Genomic DNA, 17,784 nt, shown 5'->3' on the forward strand with positions numbered 1-17,784 from the left:
GTTTTTGAAACACTTGTTGGCAGCGGCCAGACTGTCTGCAGCTGGAGCTTTTGGGAGACCGTGTGCGCTACCAGAGTTACGTTAAGTTTTAGTGCGCGCGATTGTTTATGGCCGAAGATCATTCGGTAATGTTTTAATGGGGGGAAGGCTTTTTATGCCGTTACGGTGCTGCAGCTGGAGAGATCAAGAGACAATCCATCATCATCATCGTTACTGGGTTTGTAATTGAGTCACGCAGTTGGGGTGAAATAAGCCGATTTGTGAGATGGAAGGAAGTGCACGTCAATCTTCATCTGCATTGGCATCGGGTCAGACTTGAAAGTGTATGCAGTTGTATCAATTTGGTTAAATAGATTTTACACAAGAAGTCGCCCATTGTCATAATGATCAACTAAGTCTAAAGTTTTTTAAGCAGAACTTGCAGAACTTCAATAATGTCAGATTTCAATGCTTGTTTCAAATTTAATTCTTCTGAGATCTATTCGATCATGTCTACTAAAAGATGGTAGACATTCTGATCATACATATTAGAGCTGTCAAGTCCCCCTAAGATTTACTCATATCAACTTTAGCAAAACGAACTTGGGCCGTAGACCTTCTACCCTTTGGATGTTACGGTGGTAGACACTTCGATTCTATCGATATTGAGACGCGGGAGGTAGTAGAATTGGCACCGGTTCTGTGAGCGGAGTGGTCAAAGTAAACACATCTTCTCTACTCGATGGGTAATTCTCTACCAACTCACACGAAATCGGGAAAAGTTGCCCCGACCCCTCTTCGATTTGCGTGAAACTTTGTCTTAAGGGGTAACTTTTGTCCCTGATCACGAATCCGAGGTCCGTTTTTTGATATCTCGTGACGGAGGGGCGGTACGACCCCTTCCATTTTTGAACATGCGAAAAAAGAGGTGTTTTTCAATAATTTGCAGCCTGAAACGGTGATGAGATAGAAATTTGGTGTCAAAGGGACTTTATGTAAAATTAGACGCCCGATTTGATGGCGTACTCAGAATTCCGAAAAAACGTATTTTTCATCGAAAAAAACACTAAAAAAGTTTTAAAAATTCTCCCATTTTCCGTTACTCGACTGTAAAAAATTTTGGAACATGTCATTTTATGGGAAATTTAATGTACTTTTCGAATCTACATTGTCCCAGTAGGGTCATTTTTTCATTTAGAACAAAATTTTTCATTTTAAAATTTCGTGTTTTTTCTAACTTTGCAGGGTTATTTTTTAGAGTGTAACAATGTTCTACAAAGTTGTAGAGCAGACAATTACAAAAATTTTGATATATAGACATAAGGGGTTTGCTCATAAACATCACAAGTTATCGCGATTTTACGAAAAAAAGTTTTGAAAAAGTTACTTTTTGCGTTTCTCTTTGTTTCGTCGTCCGTGTCTGTCGCGGGTGACCATGAACGGCCATGATCGATGACGACCAACTTTTTCAAAACTTTTTTTCGTAAAATCGCGATAACTCGTGATGTTTATAAGCAAACCCCTTATGTCTATATATCAAATTTTTTGTAATTGTCTGCTCTACAACTTTGTAGAACATTGTTACACTCTAAAAAATAACCCTGCAAAGTTAGAAAAAACACGAAATTTTAAAATGAAAAATTTTGTTCTAAATGAAAAAATGACCCTTCTAGGACAATGTAGATTCGAAAAGTACATTAAATTTCCCATAAAATGACATGTTCCAAATTTTTTTACAGTCGAGTAACGGAAAATGGGAGAATTTTTAAAACTTTTTTAGTGGTTTTTTCGATGAAAAATACGTTTTTTTGGAATTCTGAGTACGCCATCAAATTGGGCGTCTAATTTTACGTAAAAGTCCCTTTGACACCAAATTTCTATCTCATCACCGTTTCAGGCTGCAAATTATTGAAAAACACCTCTTTTTTCGCATGTTCAAAAATGGAAGGGTTCGTATCGCCCCTCCGTCACGAGATATCAAAAAACGGACCTCGGATTCGTGATCAGGGACAAAAGTTACCCCTTAGGACAAAGTTTCACGCAAATCGAAGAGGGGTCGGGGCAACTGCTGTGTGAGTTGGTGGAGAATTACCCCGATACAAAACTAGAAGCTTAATTTCTCACTAATAACAATAATATTTCACAATTTAACATATTCGGTGTCTTTCCGTAGCTGACCTAACAGGTGCGTCCGTCCTCCTGCTGAATTTTCTGATCGACTGCCAAGCGACAGCACGGGCACCTGTCAAAACAATAACAAAGGGAGCGTTCTGCTATTACGTAACGCAGTTATGCAAGGGGGGAAGGTCGGAAGTTGTGTTACGCTCCATACATTTTTTTAATGTTTATGAAAATTTTGTTACAAGAGCGGGAGGGGATCTAAAAATACAAATTATTGCGTTACGTAATAGAAGAACGCTCCCAAGAAACACGCATAAAACGAGGGGCTTGGCACCGTACGAGGGACGCGCGTCGTCGCAACAAGAGTCATCAGGAGACCTGTTTATTCCGTGAAAACTTATTACTGAAGCTATACCAAAGCTTTACGTTCAATTCAGGACAAATTCGTATGATATATCCTACATCTTCAAGATATCATTTTTTTGTAGAGCCTTAAGGGGTTACATACATGTAAATCGGCAAAAATGTCAGAGGTTGGTATGAGCACACAATTACAATTTTTGTAAATCTATTTTCAGGGCATTACAATAATCATTTTCAACTTGTAACAAAACAAATTTGAAGACATTTGGTTATATCTTTGCCGAGATATAGCTATTTGAAGTAAGCAGTTTCAAAAAACGGGTGCAACGATATCTCAACACTGCATAGACCAAATTGGCTCAAATTTTTGTTGAAGACTCGCTAAACCGGTTCCGTGTGCATGACGAAGGCCGATTTTCAAAAAGTTTATTTTAAAAATAGTTAAAAATATTTTTTAGTTTTTCATATTAAAAATCGTCAGTTTTTGATTTTTGTATTTTTTTTAAAGCAAAATTTAAAAATCGGGCTTCGTCATGCACACGGAATATGTCTTGAGAGTCTTCATCCCAAATTTCAGCTAATTCGGTCCATCCCATCTCGAGATATCGTGGCACCCGTAAATCAACTCGGTTTGACAGTTCACATTGCGCATGGCAAAATTTCAAACTTAAATCGTCTGTTACTCACTTGAATCATGAAATATCTTCATGAAACTTTCAGGAGTGATTGGAAATCATCTTTTTAGTGGAATTAACAATTTTGCCGTAATATGAAATTTTGAGATTTTCTACATGTATGTAACCCCTTAACACCACTGCGACCAATTATAGGAATATTGTGGTGTGAGATATCATTTTAAATCATCAAAAATCCCGAGACATTGAACAAACTCGTACCAACTAAACCCCATCGCTTCTTCAACAACTCCCCAGCAGTCCTTTGATCTACACCTGCCAGCTGTTTTCCAAGCTTCTTTCTCAACCCCAGAATTCCAGATCTCTCCAACTCTTGCTCAATCTCTCAACCTTCGAAGGCAGCTGCCGGCCGGCCATTGTTGCACCTCGAGTGCATCCACCGAAAAAAAACTGGACCACTTGTTGGGCGTTGCAGCAGTTGTTCCAGAAGTCGAAGGTCGACGGGGTACCGTACCGTTTCTCAGCCGAACGGTTTCGCACGCCCGTGACCCGACCTTCGGTCTGTTTTTCAATTTATTACAGCAACCGTCAATCCGCGTGGATTTCTGACCAGTGTGTACCAGTGGATCTTCCTGACGTTCGGTAGAGAGTGTTGACCAAGGTATTCAACTTGGTAAGGTTGGAAGGATTGAAGTCCGGATAAGCTCACAGTCCACTGACACGAATAAGCTTGTTGGCATCAGAATGAAGCCAAAACCAAATTGTGCCAACCTTTCCCCTCCAAGAATCTCGTATAAAGTCACCGGTTAGTCCGGACATATCGCAAACAAAACATCCAAAATAACTTTCGCAAACAACGCGCGGCGTTCGAACGTTCCCAAGCAGGCAGACTTCGTTTATCTTCCCCGTTCCGCATTGATTAAGCTCTCCGGTCGCTCATCATGCAACCTCTCTCTGAACAACATCAACCCCGTCGGACCAAAACCTGTCAGCTGCGTCAGAAAGAGAGGGCAGAAGAAGCCGGGCGCGCGGGAAGGTCGATGTCGGTGATGATACTGGTTCGCATAAATATGCTCCCCATCCGAGAGAGAAGCGACGAACCAAACTCTTCTTCGGCGATACCTGACTGTATACCACCTGTCCACCTCGGATCCAGGTTGTTGGCTGGTTGGCTTTCTTCAACGCGGCAGCTACCTCTTGTGCCCTGTCTGCACGATTTTCTCATCGGAACATTATTACGGCTACGGCTGATTGGACGACGTGGCGGTTTTGGGGTTAGGGACGGCGACCGGCACGCCACCGAACCGAAAGGTGACCAAAATTGCAATCAATTGAGATGTGGGAATGATGACCATCATCAGCCGCCATTCGGGAAGTCACTTTCGATCACGCTGGTACAGCCCGGGAATATGGCTGTTTGAACTACACCCAAACGAGAGTGCAGTTGCGACTACTGTCAAACCATGGAAACTGTCATGCAGTGCGACTGACAGTGTCAATGTTAGCATTTGATGCTCGAGCAGAACGTGACTGTATTTTAACGAACAAAATTTTGACAGCTTCTCATTTGAGTGTACAAACTCCAGATCATCGCAATCCAGATATTGAAAGCTCATTATTGAGTTGCAAGGCGTAGCAGTGTAATATTTATCGCCTGAGTTCGTGAAGTAGGAAAAAAACTGCTTCAAAGGATATGAACTTATTTTTCCAGAATTAACTCAGACTACGAAAAAAGCAATGCCACTCCGTGCCACGTTCTGTGCAAAACGAAGTTAATTACTCGTCGAGCAGTTAAAGGACCAGCCTGGAAAGCGAGGAGCTTGTTTTTCTTGACAGAACCGGGAAAAGGACAACGGCGTGTCTGGAAATGGAAAGTTTTTCGTTGCAAGCTGATGGTAATTAAATTGGGTTGTTGGGTACGGCGAGAAGCAGAGACCAGCAGGGGGAAGGACTGTGCTGGGTTATAGTTTGTAGAAGTCACTTTTGCGAGCGCTTTCTTGACTATTTAACAGTTGTTGTGCAAACTTGGGTCTGCTGTTGGTACAGAAGGAAGTTGATCTTGAGTCTTTTGGAACTAGAAATAAACATGATGCTTTTTTAGAAATATATTTGAATTTATAAAAATCATGATTTTATCTTTATAGATCAAAAGTTTGAGTTTTATGCTTTATGATACAACTTTGAAATGTTGAAGCTCGTCTGTATGACCCAGTTTGCTCAGCATAATGAGCTTGCGAAACTGGAACAAACTATGGAACAAAGTAGTGTAGTAATTAGTCACAATTTGTTTTTGACGGTCTGTTTAACGCATTACGTTGATTGCAATGACTGATTCAACATCTTTAGTAGTTCCGTACACATTTTTAATAACATTGATACACAGCAAAAAATCCGATGGTAAAATCGCAGGCAGAAGCATGCACATCACCTTCGTCAAAATAAACACTTAATATTACACACTGCATGTACAATTTTTGCATTAACAAAAAAAAAAAGTTGCAGCCAACGGGATTCAAACCCAGCACCAACAATAAGGACTGGCGCCTTAGCCCACTCGGCCATCAGACCGATGAAAAGCTTTAAGGATAAACGCATATATGAGCTTTACATTTCGGTCAAGTTGGTTTCCCATACTGATGGGCTACACATTTCAGGGTGTAAAATTACATAAAATTGCATAAAATAATGCAATATTTATTTTACACCCAGGCCTTTTACACGCAACTGGATTACTACTTTTTTAGCTGTGTATCCTTTTAATCATAATTTCACTTAAATATTTCATGACAATGTTGCGAGATTTTCAAAGTCTTCTAAGAATTCTTTCAAATTAATTATTAAAAATTTAACGGTTCATGAAACATGAAACATCAGTTCAAATTCATTCGTTCATTGAGGTTCTTTTTTCTCCCATTTTCCAACATTACATTCGCATTTCAGCATTTCATTTCCCAGTATAAACAATTCCCCAGAAATGTTTGATGTTATTGTTTTACCAGAGGGGAAATCTGATTAAAAGCTTGCGATTTTTACGAAATTTTCTATGAATTTCATTATTATAGTGAAAATCTACCCTTTTTTCAAACACAAAACTTTAAAAAGAATGGTGATTCTCAGTGAGTTTAATAATGCTCGTAGAAATATATATTTTTTGTTATTATCTTGAATTCCTCAAAAAAGGAGGAAGAATCTCTATGAATTTCATAACACTCACAAACAATATTTTTTATATATTTAAATACTCTTTACAATTTTAGTAAAAACTAGGGTTAATCTTTTTGATTTTCTATTTCTCCTAAATATAAATTCACAGTATTAATATTTTTTTTTTTTGGAAAGGTTGAATTAATGTAATATTACATCTTTATCAATGTAATATTACTTTAATTTATACGGAGTGAGCAAAATTACAAATAAAAATATGCAAATTACACATCTTAGGAGGTAATAATACACATTTGTTGGACATTTATTTGTACTGTTTACCCTTCATTTTGTTATTTTCAAATCATCAAATCTTCAAATCTTATAAAAAAAACGGGTGGATCTCTTGGATTTTCATAATTCCTGTTAAAATATATCCTTCTTTTAGATATATTTTTATTTGAACAACTAAGACGAGTTCATTTTCGAAGGTTGAAAATTTGATTATTGACTTCCAACTACTATCTTTGATGTGTAATTTCACCTCAAATAATGGGTAAAAAAAGTTGAACTCAACAGAAGCTAATGAAAATTTCACAAATTCCTGATGTAAAATATACATTTTTTACACGAAATCTATGGCCAATCTCCTATGTATTATTTTTCTGTATAGAAGAAGGGTAAATTTCTATGAATTTCACAATTCTAAAAAAAATAGCTTAGCCCATTGCTAATTATAATCCTTAAAATTATTTGCAGCCGTCCCCTTCAAATTCTGAAAAAGCTGTATCATTAATTGTTAACTATTCAATAAACATTGTAGAACGTTTATTTTTGTATTTTTGATCTTATAGGGCGCTTTTAAACTTTTTACAAATTGAATTTTGGGATCACACACACACAAAAATATTTCCGAATGGTACATCATTTATGATGTAACACTTTTGCACGTCATTAAACATTTAAATTTAAGTGCAATCTGATGTAAATTTGCGACAAATTACACGTAAAAACATGATTGATCGGAAAAATGATTTAGAATTTAAGGAAAAAAATAAATCCATAAATTCATTGATACTTTGAAATTATTTGATAGTAGCATGAATATGAATATGAATATTTGTGATACGTTTCGCTTCGAAATTTTGAAATTTATACTTGAAATAAGAATATTTTGGGGAATGAAATTTTGAGAAATTTTTGGTGAATAAATTTCTGGGAAATGGCATTCTAGGGAATGGATTTCTGAAGCCATGAATTCTGAGGTATGGGTTAGGATCTCTCATTGGAATTACAGACAGATCTGGATCAATGTTTGTAAAAATTCGAAATAAAATTATAACTCAATTTAAAAAAAATTAAGACCAACAGAATTCCTGGAGTTTCAGAATTCCCGTTTTTTGTCGCACTCGTGACATTTTTTTTCAATCACCCATTCATCATATTTAAAAAAAACTGAAGTGTTGAATGTTTTTATATGTCACTAATTAATATTCTTAGGCTGGCTACAAATGTATGAGAAAATAATAATGTCGAAAATTACCGCAATATAAAGTATATTGCGTAGTTTAAGGATTGTTATTTGAAATGATACCATTTTTTTTGCAATAAGATGCTCCATTATCTTCTGAGTTGAACAATGTTATGATCGAAGCGTAATTTGAATTCTTGAGGTTTCTTTCGAGCACACGCTCGCTCCTCAACGAGATCCTTCATTTCCAGTCCAACGACATCTCTTTCAGAAAACAAAACCTCAAAAGCCCCAATTAGCCAACCTCACCCCTCCTCCTGATTCTCCCATCAAACCACCTCGTTTAGTGAACTACTCTGGCCCCTGGAGAGTATGTATTTCTGTCCAAAATGGTTCTCCTAAAAGCTTCCGCTAATTTTCCAATCAAGCCCACTTTTGAAGAACCCAGCAGCAGCATCAGAAGCGCAACAGGTTCAGAACATTTTTTGACCCGGCGTTGGCACTCTGGACCAGCAAATGTGGGGAGAAAAAACTAGCGAATAAAAAAAAAAGATTCGAACCAAACAAACGCTCAATGAGATAGAGAGTGGGACGAGAGCAAGAGCAAACAGATGAATGAAAAATTGAACCATTTGTTTGAACTTTTGGGGAACTGAGCAAAAAAATAAAAATCATGAAAAAATCCCCATGAGCTCAACACATTCTGCCAAGTTCTTTTCTTTTTATTTCACTGTTTTTGCGCCCGATTGAACCATTAAATGCATCATTTTTCTCACTTCAGCTGATTTTCGGGGCCATATCGCTTGCCTGCTCGCACACGCCAAATGCCTCGAGCAGGGATGGCTCCCCTAGAGAGAGCGAGCGAGGCAATTGGAGGCTCCCTGTCGTAATTAGATCCATTACCCGTAGTTTTACAGAGTGAGATATGTGGTTTGATGTTGAAGGTTGCACAGTGAAAATTTCAAGTTAGAGCGCAAAAGAAGGAGAATTACATGGTAACAGGAGTAATTTTACATGATTTTACTGTGATTTTACGTAAATCTCCATTGAATATTTGTAACGTTTAAACCAATATTGATTGTTTACGAAAAGTGACAGCACATTGTTGCTATGTTTGATGTTTTAAATGAGATTGTATTAGAGAGAATGAAATGTCTTCACTCTCTAACGAAGTTTTCTCTCAGTGATTGCTCAGTGAAACTCTTTTGACGAAGATGATTTTACATGATTTTCACTGTGCCAGCTTCCCCGGGATAGCTCGTGCCCTAGCGATTTCCTCCAAACTCCGTGATTTACGCGCAAGAGGTCAATCAACATCTTGTTGGAAGGTAAAAACCTTCAAAAAAGCATCTTGTTTACGCCCCAAATTAAAACTATTCACCACCGATGGTGTGGTTTTTCTGAGAGGTAAAACAAATCCCAAATGTGGAGGGCGAAAAAAAACAATATTTGTTTGGAAAGGTCGTCGACAAAGAAAGAAGAAAGCGTCGAGAAGGTTCTTTACTGATTTGCTCTCTTGTTCTTCGCGGGGGTTTTGATGTTGAGTGTTGGAGAAACAGAGTGCTACCGGAGCGAACACTCTCTTCGAGTGTTTGTTTTCAGGGAAATATTGACAGCTAGAATCACTAGAATCGAAGATCCACAAAAAAACTTGTTTAGAACAAAGAAATTAGAGAAAAATATGGATTGACAACAATTTTTACAGTGTTGTCATGTGAAAAAGTGACAATTGGATTATTTTTAGTTCAACTTTTAGAATCAACAATCAAAATCAAACCATCCACATTAACGACCCCCGGGTCTTTTGTGGTCTCTATTGCAAGAGCACCCAAACCTCTTTCTACTCCAAGGAACTTTCCACCCCAGTGTTTGAACTGACGACAGGGTGGCCACTAGATTTGGATTTTCAATTTCCCGGTTTTCTCCCAAGGCCACAAGGAATTTTTCCATATAGTTTTAAATCTAATTATAATGTTTTTATAGACTGACGTTAGTATTAAAATACCTTTTGAACGCATACACAACGTATACAATTGGTTCAACATTTTTATTTCTCAAGAATTGTAAGCTTTTTTGAGTACAAAAAGTAAGTAAGTTATAAACGAAGCCGTTTTTATCAGTTAAAAATCCAAACCCCTAATTTCCATTATGCTTGTGATTTTTCATCTCCATGCTCCACAATTTTTCTTAACTTAAAATCAATAAAAAAATCGTTTTGTAATAAATTTGAGAATCACTTAAATTAATACTGGAAAGCAGAAAATAGCATTTAAAATGTATCAAATGGTTAGAAAAGTTTTGCAAAAGACAAAAGCCTTTATGCAAATGCTTTTCAGTTTTCTTTGAAATTTTTTTTGTAAGTTCAAGAAAAACGATTATTCCAAGAATTAGCAATTTCCAGGAATTTATTAATTGTATTATAGTACCAAAATAATGAGCATCATCAGTCCATACAAATCTTTATAGACTTTGGCAGCAGTTCAGAAAAAGTGCCATTTTTTTAATAAATCGGTACCGTAAAACATTTTCTGCTGATCGATTTATTATCTTCGGCAAGTTTTTAGGTATTGATGGCATGATTTCTAGTAAAAATGTAACTGTAAAAAAACCCCTCTGAGTTGGCCTGTAGTTCAACCCCTCGTCGCGAATTCTCGATACATCCTTTGTATAAGTTATGCACTGACATGAAAAAAAGAAAATAAATAAACATGTTTGGATGTTTTAAATGTTTGAGTAACACAAAATGGTTAAAATAATCAATTGACCGTGCTGCGATTTTCTGAACAACACAACAGAAACAGTCAAAATTTAGTTAATCTTTTTTTTACGAAATTTTCAAATGAGAATTAAATAAAACCCAACAAATTTTTGTGTTGATGTAGTGTCCACATAAAAGTGACTGTTTGTATTGAAATGACTATTTTGCAGTAGAACCACGGACAAAGTAGAACTCAGAAAATATTGTAATTTTAAAATATCTGAAAATTTCATTTAAAATTTAAATCAAAATTTTAAAATAAATTTTGAAGACATATTTTTTCAAATGCTTTGAATTTGAACACAATTTGATAGGCACTTATCTGTTAAAAGATTCCCAAAAAACTTTATAAAAATATCTTAAATACCAAATATTTCCTACATTTTAAAATTATACTGAAGTACTCAAATCTGATTTAAAACACAAACACAAAGTTTCATAGCAATTTGTCCTTAATAAATTGTTTGAATGAGAAAGCCAAACATCATCTTATAAAATACTACTAAAAAACAGATTTTTGAAATTCCACCAAATGTTTTACAGTAAAAATTGTATACAGTCCAGACTCGATTATTCGAAATATGATCGAGTCTGGACTATATAATCATTTTTAACGGCGCACATCAAGCAGAGCTTTTTGCACCAAGATTTTTGGTACGCAAATTTTAGTGTCTTCAAAATTGGAAACTATCGGTATAATGTTTTATTCATCCCCTAAAGTACTGTCTACAAAATTAAAATCAAGCAGATTTTGACTATTTTTACAATCATATTGTTATTGATCATATTGTTTGACTATTTTTACAATCATATTGTTAGAATGAGAAGACAACAACTTCCTTGGCTGCTGGGCACCCTTAAGTTGATATTGAAATACATAATAAAATGAAACTGATGAATTTAGTCGATTGTTTATTGTGCTCATGAAATTCAATACTTATTGGCTTAGGCTTAACCAACTCACTGCCAAAGGTAGTCAGTTCAAACCTCGTGGAGGATGGGAGCTTAGGTGGAAAAAGAGGTTTGGAGATTCAGACACCTTGTATTGAGTAGGAATCTTGCCATAGCGCCAAGTCTACAGCATGGCCTTGAACAATAGCGTGGCTCACGGATATATGAAAAAGACAAAAGTGTTCAATTTCGAACGCCTCAACCGGAATTTTGTAGCAATATGGCCCCAAAACATAGCCTGAAATTTTTTAGCGCATTTGGTTAAGGTTTAGAACTTCCACCATTGACCTGAAGTTATAAAGAAATTTCAATAAATTTAATTTATTTATTTTCAACTTTTTAACTCTTCTTCGAGTATATTTTCCTATGCCCTATGAATTTTTCTCAAAGTAGTGGTTTCTTATAGGTTTCGATCCGGGGAACAACTTTGTAGAACATCACAAAGCGCTAGGAATTAATCCCGGAAAGATACAGGCAAATTTTTAGAGCACGTTAAAATAAAATTCCTAGCTCCAAAAAATATCCTGTATCTTTTCAGGATCAATTCCTAGCGCTTTGCGATGTTCTACAAAGTTGTTCCCCGGATCAAAACCTATAAGAAACTTGAGAATAAGAAAATTTGATTGGGTTTTGGGAAACTTTATCTAAGAAGAGGTTAAAAGTGAAAATTTCCCATAGTAAATCTTTAAAAGTTCCATACTAACTTCAGGTCAATGGTGGAAGTACTAAACCTTAACCAAATGCGCTCAAAATTTCAGGCTATGTTCTGGGGCCATATTGCTACAAAAATCCGGTCGAGGCGTTTGGAATTGAACACTTTTGTCTTTTTCATATATCCGTGAGCCACGCTATTGAACAATTTATTTTATTTAAAAAAGCAAGTTCGCCAAAGAAAAATATCATGGAATACTCAACAGAAAAAAAAATCCAAAGCCTAGAAGCTTTAGTCTATTACACAAATTTAAACATTTTTTCCCGAATTCTTCATTTAGAATAACCAGAATAATATTCAGATAGAGAAAAGTATACATTGAATTCATTTATGAGGAATTTGTCGAATTTCAACTAAACTTAAAATATTTTCCCGGTTTGTCTGTCGAATTCCCGAGTTTTTCCCGGTTTTCTCCCGATGGAATAAATTCCCGGGTTTTTCCCGGTTTTCCCGTTTTTTTCCCGAGGTGGCCACCCTGACTGACGACCTTTGGATTGCGAGTACACCGGAGTAGGCTTGGTTTGGTGTGTTGTTTATACTTATGGCATGGAGACGACTCCTACACCTGGAATGACTTAGCGGCCTTACAACCAAGGCCGGGACCGACATTTTACTTCCTCATTCGATGGAAGGTTGGAGCAGATGGGAATCGAACCCAGAATCATCCGCTTACAAAGCGGACAGCGTAACCATTCGGCCACGCACTGCACGATTTTTTCAGAATCAACGGGGTAGCGATAAATAGTGACAATCCACCGGGGTTCTACTGCTACACGAAAATCGAGCAAAGCAATTTAAAATGTGGATTGTGGAGCAACATTTCGACAAGTAATAAAAACTATTTTATAAATGAGACTACTGGTAGCTTCTAGCTGTCAAAATTCTTATGCGTCCTTTACAAATGTTGCTCCACAAACGAACGTCATGAATTTGTAAACAAACCGTGCATTTTTTTAAACTAAGAGAATGCTGTGCTTTTTGTTTACTAACTAATTACACAAAGTGATTTGTATGCATTTTTCGCCTCTCATAGCAAACTTCAAACCAACAATAACTGCCGGACTTTTTCCAACACTTCGAAGAGATCTGGCACCAAGTTTGTACTGATTTGACGTTTGCTGGGGGAATAGAAAAGTTTGATAATAATGTTATTTACTGCTGAAAAAAAAAAACAATTAGGGGAACAGCATCTAATTCCAGCGTGCCTCTAATGTTGGCAGGTCAGAACTTTGACATTCAATTAAAGCTAATTAAAAGCGTTTTCAGCTGAAATCGAGTGATAAATAGCTCAATGAGAAGTGAGCAAGCAAGTTTCTACCAAAAGGTTTGCAAAATAAGTTGTTTGAATAGTGAAAATCAGCAAATTGGATGGAGTTAGGAGCGAGTGCTAAACCTGCCAAACATACGAGAATTTCCCCTACATTGTTTTATTCGAAATGACATTTTACGCGAGGCATCTTTCTCTCTCACCATATTTTAGCAGAGAGGAAGAGAGAGAAGCAAATAATTTTTTCCCCCCCGTCAAAACAGAAATGGCATTCAGACAGAAAGATATTTCTTACACGCTTATTTATAATAGCTCATTCCAGCTTTGTTTTTACCCAAGTTTCATTCCGAAATGACAAGCAAATTTGTGTTTAAAAAGTTAAAATGATTGAAACAAAGCTTTTTTCGTCTCTTTTATCATCAGAAAATCAGAGCATGAAACATTTGAAGACTATTAAATTCCCAACTTGCCAAACTTTTAAGAAGTCCGCTGGAAGCAATTCTTCATTTTGTTGCTCCCCAAAACTTCATCATCTTTTTCATCACCACCCTCGAAAAACAAGTCAACAACAACGACACGATCCATTATGATAAACTATCTCTCCCGGCCCAAAAACTTTCCCCTTTTTCGGCGGCCAAGATAAGGAGGACTTTTCCGTGCCATTTACCCAACGATGGTATAGAAGAGAACAGGACCCAAGTGTTGACAAACTTGTTTTGGTGCAAAAGTTGCAGTTGTTGCACAACTCGCAAATACAAACTTGACGAAGAGCACGAATGCGTTTCCAATTCGTGATCGAAAATTGACTCAATTTGCAATTTGTTACCCACTGAACAATCCGAGCGGAGTGACATCCAGCTGCGAGGATAATTTCGACGCGAAAAATAATCAGTTTTGGGCTGGAGAATTCTGACAAAGTTGCGGACTTTGATGGGGACCGCCGATGCGGTCAAACGAATGAATATCTCCATGGAAGGATTGAAATTTTGGAATAAACACCTTTCATGAAATGGTTACATCAGTGAGGTTAGAATTATCCGATTTGTTTACATCTGATGTTACGCCCTACTGAATTGTTACTGTTGAATTGGAGAACTCCAGATGTAAACAATCAATTCAGGAACTTTTTGAAGATTGAAAATCAATTTCTAAGGTTAGCGAAGACCCCCAAGAAGATCATGAAATGCTAAGTCCTTCGACTTGCCTCATTCCTGTGAGGTATTGATCGAGTTAAGCTCCAATATCTGAGCGCTGGTCAAGCGCAGCTGAACGCTGTCATGCAGCGTAGCGAATTACTCCAGTCAGACCCGGGCATTATCCAGTCATCCATCACAAATTTGCATCGGACAACTCGACGACCCCGACGAGTCCGGGCCAGAAACCGCACACATCCAAATCACTCAATTGTCGGCACTGCCAGAGTCCGCTCTGGTCCGGGCATTGTGTCCGATCGTCACCGCTTACGGGCACAGATCAAGTGCATTGATCCTCTTCGGTCCCGATCGCGGTCCAATCTCGTGGGCCCAAAACCACAAGAGATCGTCGTCATCCAGACTGAAACCTCGCTAGCTGCCGGGGCCAAAATGGTATTAATATATTCCGAGGTCCGCGAGAGAATCTATACTAAAAACAAAAAGCGAAAAAACAACACCGTCGGCGGTGCTTGTTTTTGCTTCTTGGTGGAGGGAGTCGCCACGGTTGAGGACACTTGGGTAGGGAGGAACGGACGAACTGCCAGAACGTTGCGTGATTCCGGATTGTTAGTTGGAGCGGTTCGCGGAACATGGCAGGATGCACGATAAGCGTGGAAGGAGAGCAAAAATTTTCAAATTTTTGCCTGACACTTAACCCACGGCAAGTGGTCGAGAAATGGCTGAAATTCTCGGGCAAATTAAATCGTTTTTGGCGTTGTTTCGAAATTTTGCAGAGGTTTTATGAGAGATGTCGAAAATCCAAGATACTGGACAGTAACCGCCGTAGATACACCATGAAGACCGTACCTGCACAGTATTGCCCCCGTTGTAGCCGTAGACGTTCTGGTACAGGACCAGCGTCATGTAGATCAGGAAGGTGCCGGCCGCCATTGCTTGCAGAGTCCGCTTGTACCGGTGGGTCAGCGAGAAGACCTGGCTCATCTTCTTCCTAAGGCACCTCATAGAAGCTGCTTCGTGCTGCCCGTCCTCCGCAGGGACAGTCGCATTTTGACGTGCAGGCAGCAGAATCGGCGCAATTTTGACAGCCAGGGCTCTTAATCCAGTTTCTTCCGGCTCAGTCGCCACTTGTTCAATATTGAGATATTATGCACTGGTTGATTGAATCATTGGAATCATTAGCTACAATCACTTTGATCACTTCACTTTGCCGCTTTTATCAATTCACATCAACTCTCAGTGGCCCGTATAATTCACGATACTCTTCGTTTGTTGTTCACCCCCTCACCAAAAAACCGTCACAAATCCACAAACAAAACACGTAAACAAACGCACCAACCACTTGTCAAAATCTTTCACTGTTTTCCCCCCCTCTCAAAAATCATAATCCAAAACGCGCGAAACGGGAGCAAAATCCTCTTCCTCCTAAAACGGATCCAATTTCCCCTCACTCTCAGAACGAAACACGAACTAGCGCTAGAACGCGATTGGTCGACCCGAGGCGAACAGGCGCGCGAAACCCTCCTCACGCAAGCAACGTCAACCAGAGACTGATCGGTTGCGCAAAGCGGGGTTCAAAACAAGCGCGCGCGACACGATCGCGTGAAGCGAGAGAGAATAACAAGCGAAGAGAGCGGACGAAACAAGAGAGAAATGGCTTAATGGCCGAAGAACGTTGCGCATTATCAGCGATTTTTTCTTTCGGTTTCAGATTTAAGGCAGGTAAGCAGTTTGCTCTCTCCTCACTAGGAACATCTCAACGTCACGCTCACTGAATACCGCTCTCGTAATAAATTATGCGCTCTCGAAACGATCATCGGCCATTCAAAACCGGGCCGCCGCCGCCGCCTCTCTCGGTTGTCATGGTGCGAAAGATAATAACAAAATAGCTCAAACACAAAAAGAGAGTACAAAGAGAGAGAAATGCCGGTGATCGTGGCGCGAGAGGATTGCGCTTCGTGCGCAGGTGAGTTTAGGTAAAGAGTTGTTGTTTGCGGGCGGCGGCTGTTATCGGCGTTTCGTCGAGTGAAGCGACGTTCGGCGGAGATCGATTTGTCGATGATCGGGTGGAAGATCGTTGCGGCGATTGAGTGATTGCAGTGAGCGTAGCAGGTGGAAACTCATAAATCGTTTTTTCAACGTTTGCCTGAATTGAGCTTGAAGATAAAATAAGCTAAAACATCTAGCAATGGTGAAATTGCAAAAAAAAAACTAAAAACTAAAAACTAAAAACTAAAAACTAAAAACTAAAAACTAAAAACTAAAAACTAAAAACTAAAAACTAAAAACTAAAAACTAAAAACTAAAAACTAAAAACTAAAAACTAAAAACTAAAAACTAAAAACTAAAAACTAAAAACTAAAAACTAAAAACTAAAAACTAAAAACTAAAAACTAAAAACTAAAAACTAAAAACTAAAAACTAAAAACTAAAAACTAAAAACTAAAAACTAAAAACTAAAAACTAAAAACTAAAAACTAAAAACTAAAAACTAAAAACTAAAAACTAAAAACTAAAAACTAAAAACTAAAAACTAAAAACTAAAAACTAAAAACTAAAAACTAAAAACTAAAAACTAAAAACTAAAAACTAAAAACTAAAAACTAAAAACTAAAAACTAAAAACTAAAAACTAAAAACTAAAAACTAAAAACTAAAAACTAAAAACTAAAAACTAAAAACTAAAAACTAAAAACTAAAAACTAAAAACTAAAAACTAAAAACTAAAAACTAAAAACTAAAAACTAAAAACTAAAAACTAAAAACTAAAAACTAAAAACTAAAAACTAAAAACTAAAAACTAAAAACTAAAAACTAAAAACTAAAAACTAAAAACTAAAAACTAAAAACTAAAAACTAAAAACTAAAAACTAAAAACTAAAAACTAAAAACTAAAAACTAAAAACTAAAAACTAAAAACTAAAAACTAAAAACTAAAAACTAAAAACTAAAAACTAAAAACTAAAAACTAAAAACTAAAAACTAAAAACTAAAAACTAAAAACTAAAAACTAAAAACTAAAAACTAAAAACTAAAAACTAAAAACTAAAAACTAAAAACTAAAAACTAAAAACTAAAAACTAAAAACTAAAAACTAAAAACTAAAAACTAAAAACTAAAAACTAAAAACTAAAAACTAAAAACTAAAAACTAAAAACTAAAAACTAAAAACTAAAAACTAAAAACTAAAAACTAAAAACTAAAAACTAAAAACTAAAAACTAAAAACTAAAA

The 17,784-nt window shown here is 36.9% G+C and overlaps 1 protein-coding gene across 1 annotated transcript in view; it reads right to left on the reverse strand.

Annotated features, from left to right (window-relative positions):
- Window positions 1–16,090, reverse strand: part of LOC120423174 (fringe glycosyltransferase) — a 159,386-nt gene extending 143,296 nt beyond the window's left edge. Inside the window, exon 1 of the mRNA XM_039586861.2 lies at window positions 15,402–16,090. Coding sequence (XP_039442795.1) covers window positions 15,402–15,557 — 156 coding nt within the window. The 5' untranslated portion in view covers window positions 15,558–16,090. The remainder of the gene's footprint in view (window positions 1–15,401) is intronic.
- Between the last annotated feature and the right edge of the window lie 1,694 nt (window positions 16,091–17,784).

The sequence above is a fragment of the Culex pipiens genome, chromosome 3 (genome assembly GCF_016801865.2).
Source record: "Culex pipiens pallens isolate TS chromosome 3, TS_CPP_V2, whole genome shotgun sequence".
Lineage (NCBI taxonomy): Eukaryota > Metazoa > Arthropoda > Insecta > Diptera > Culicidae > Culex > Culex pipiens.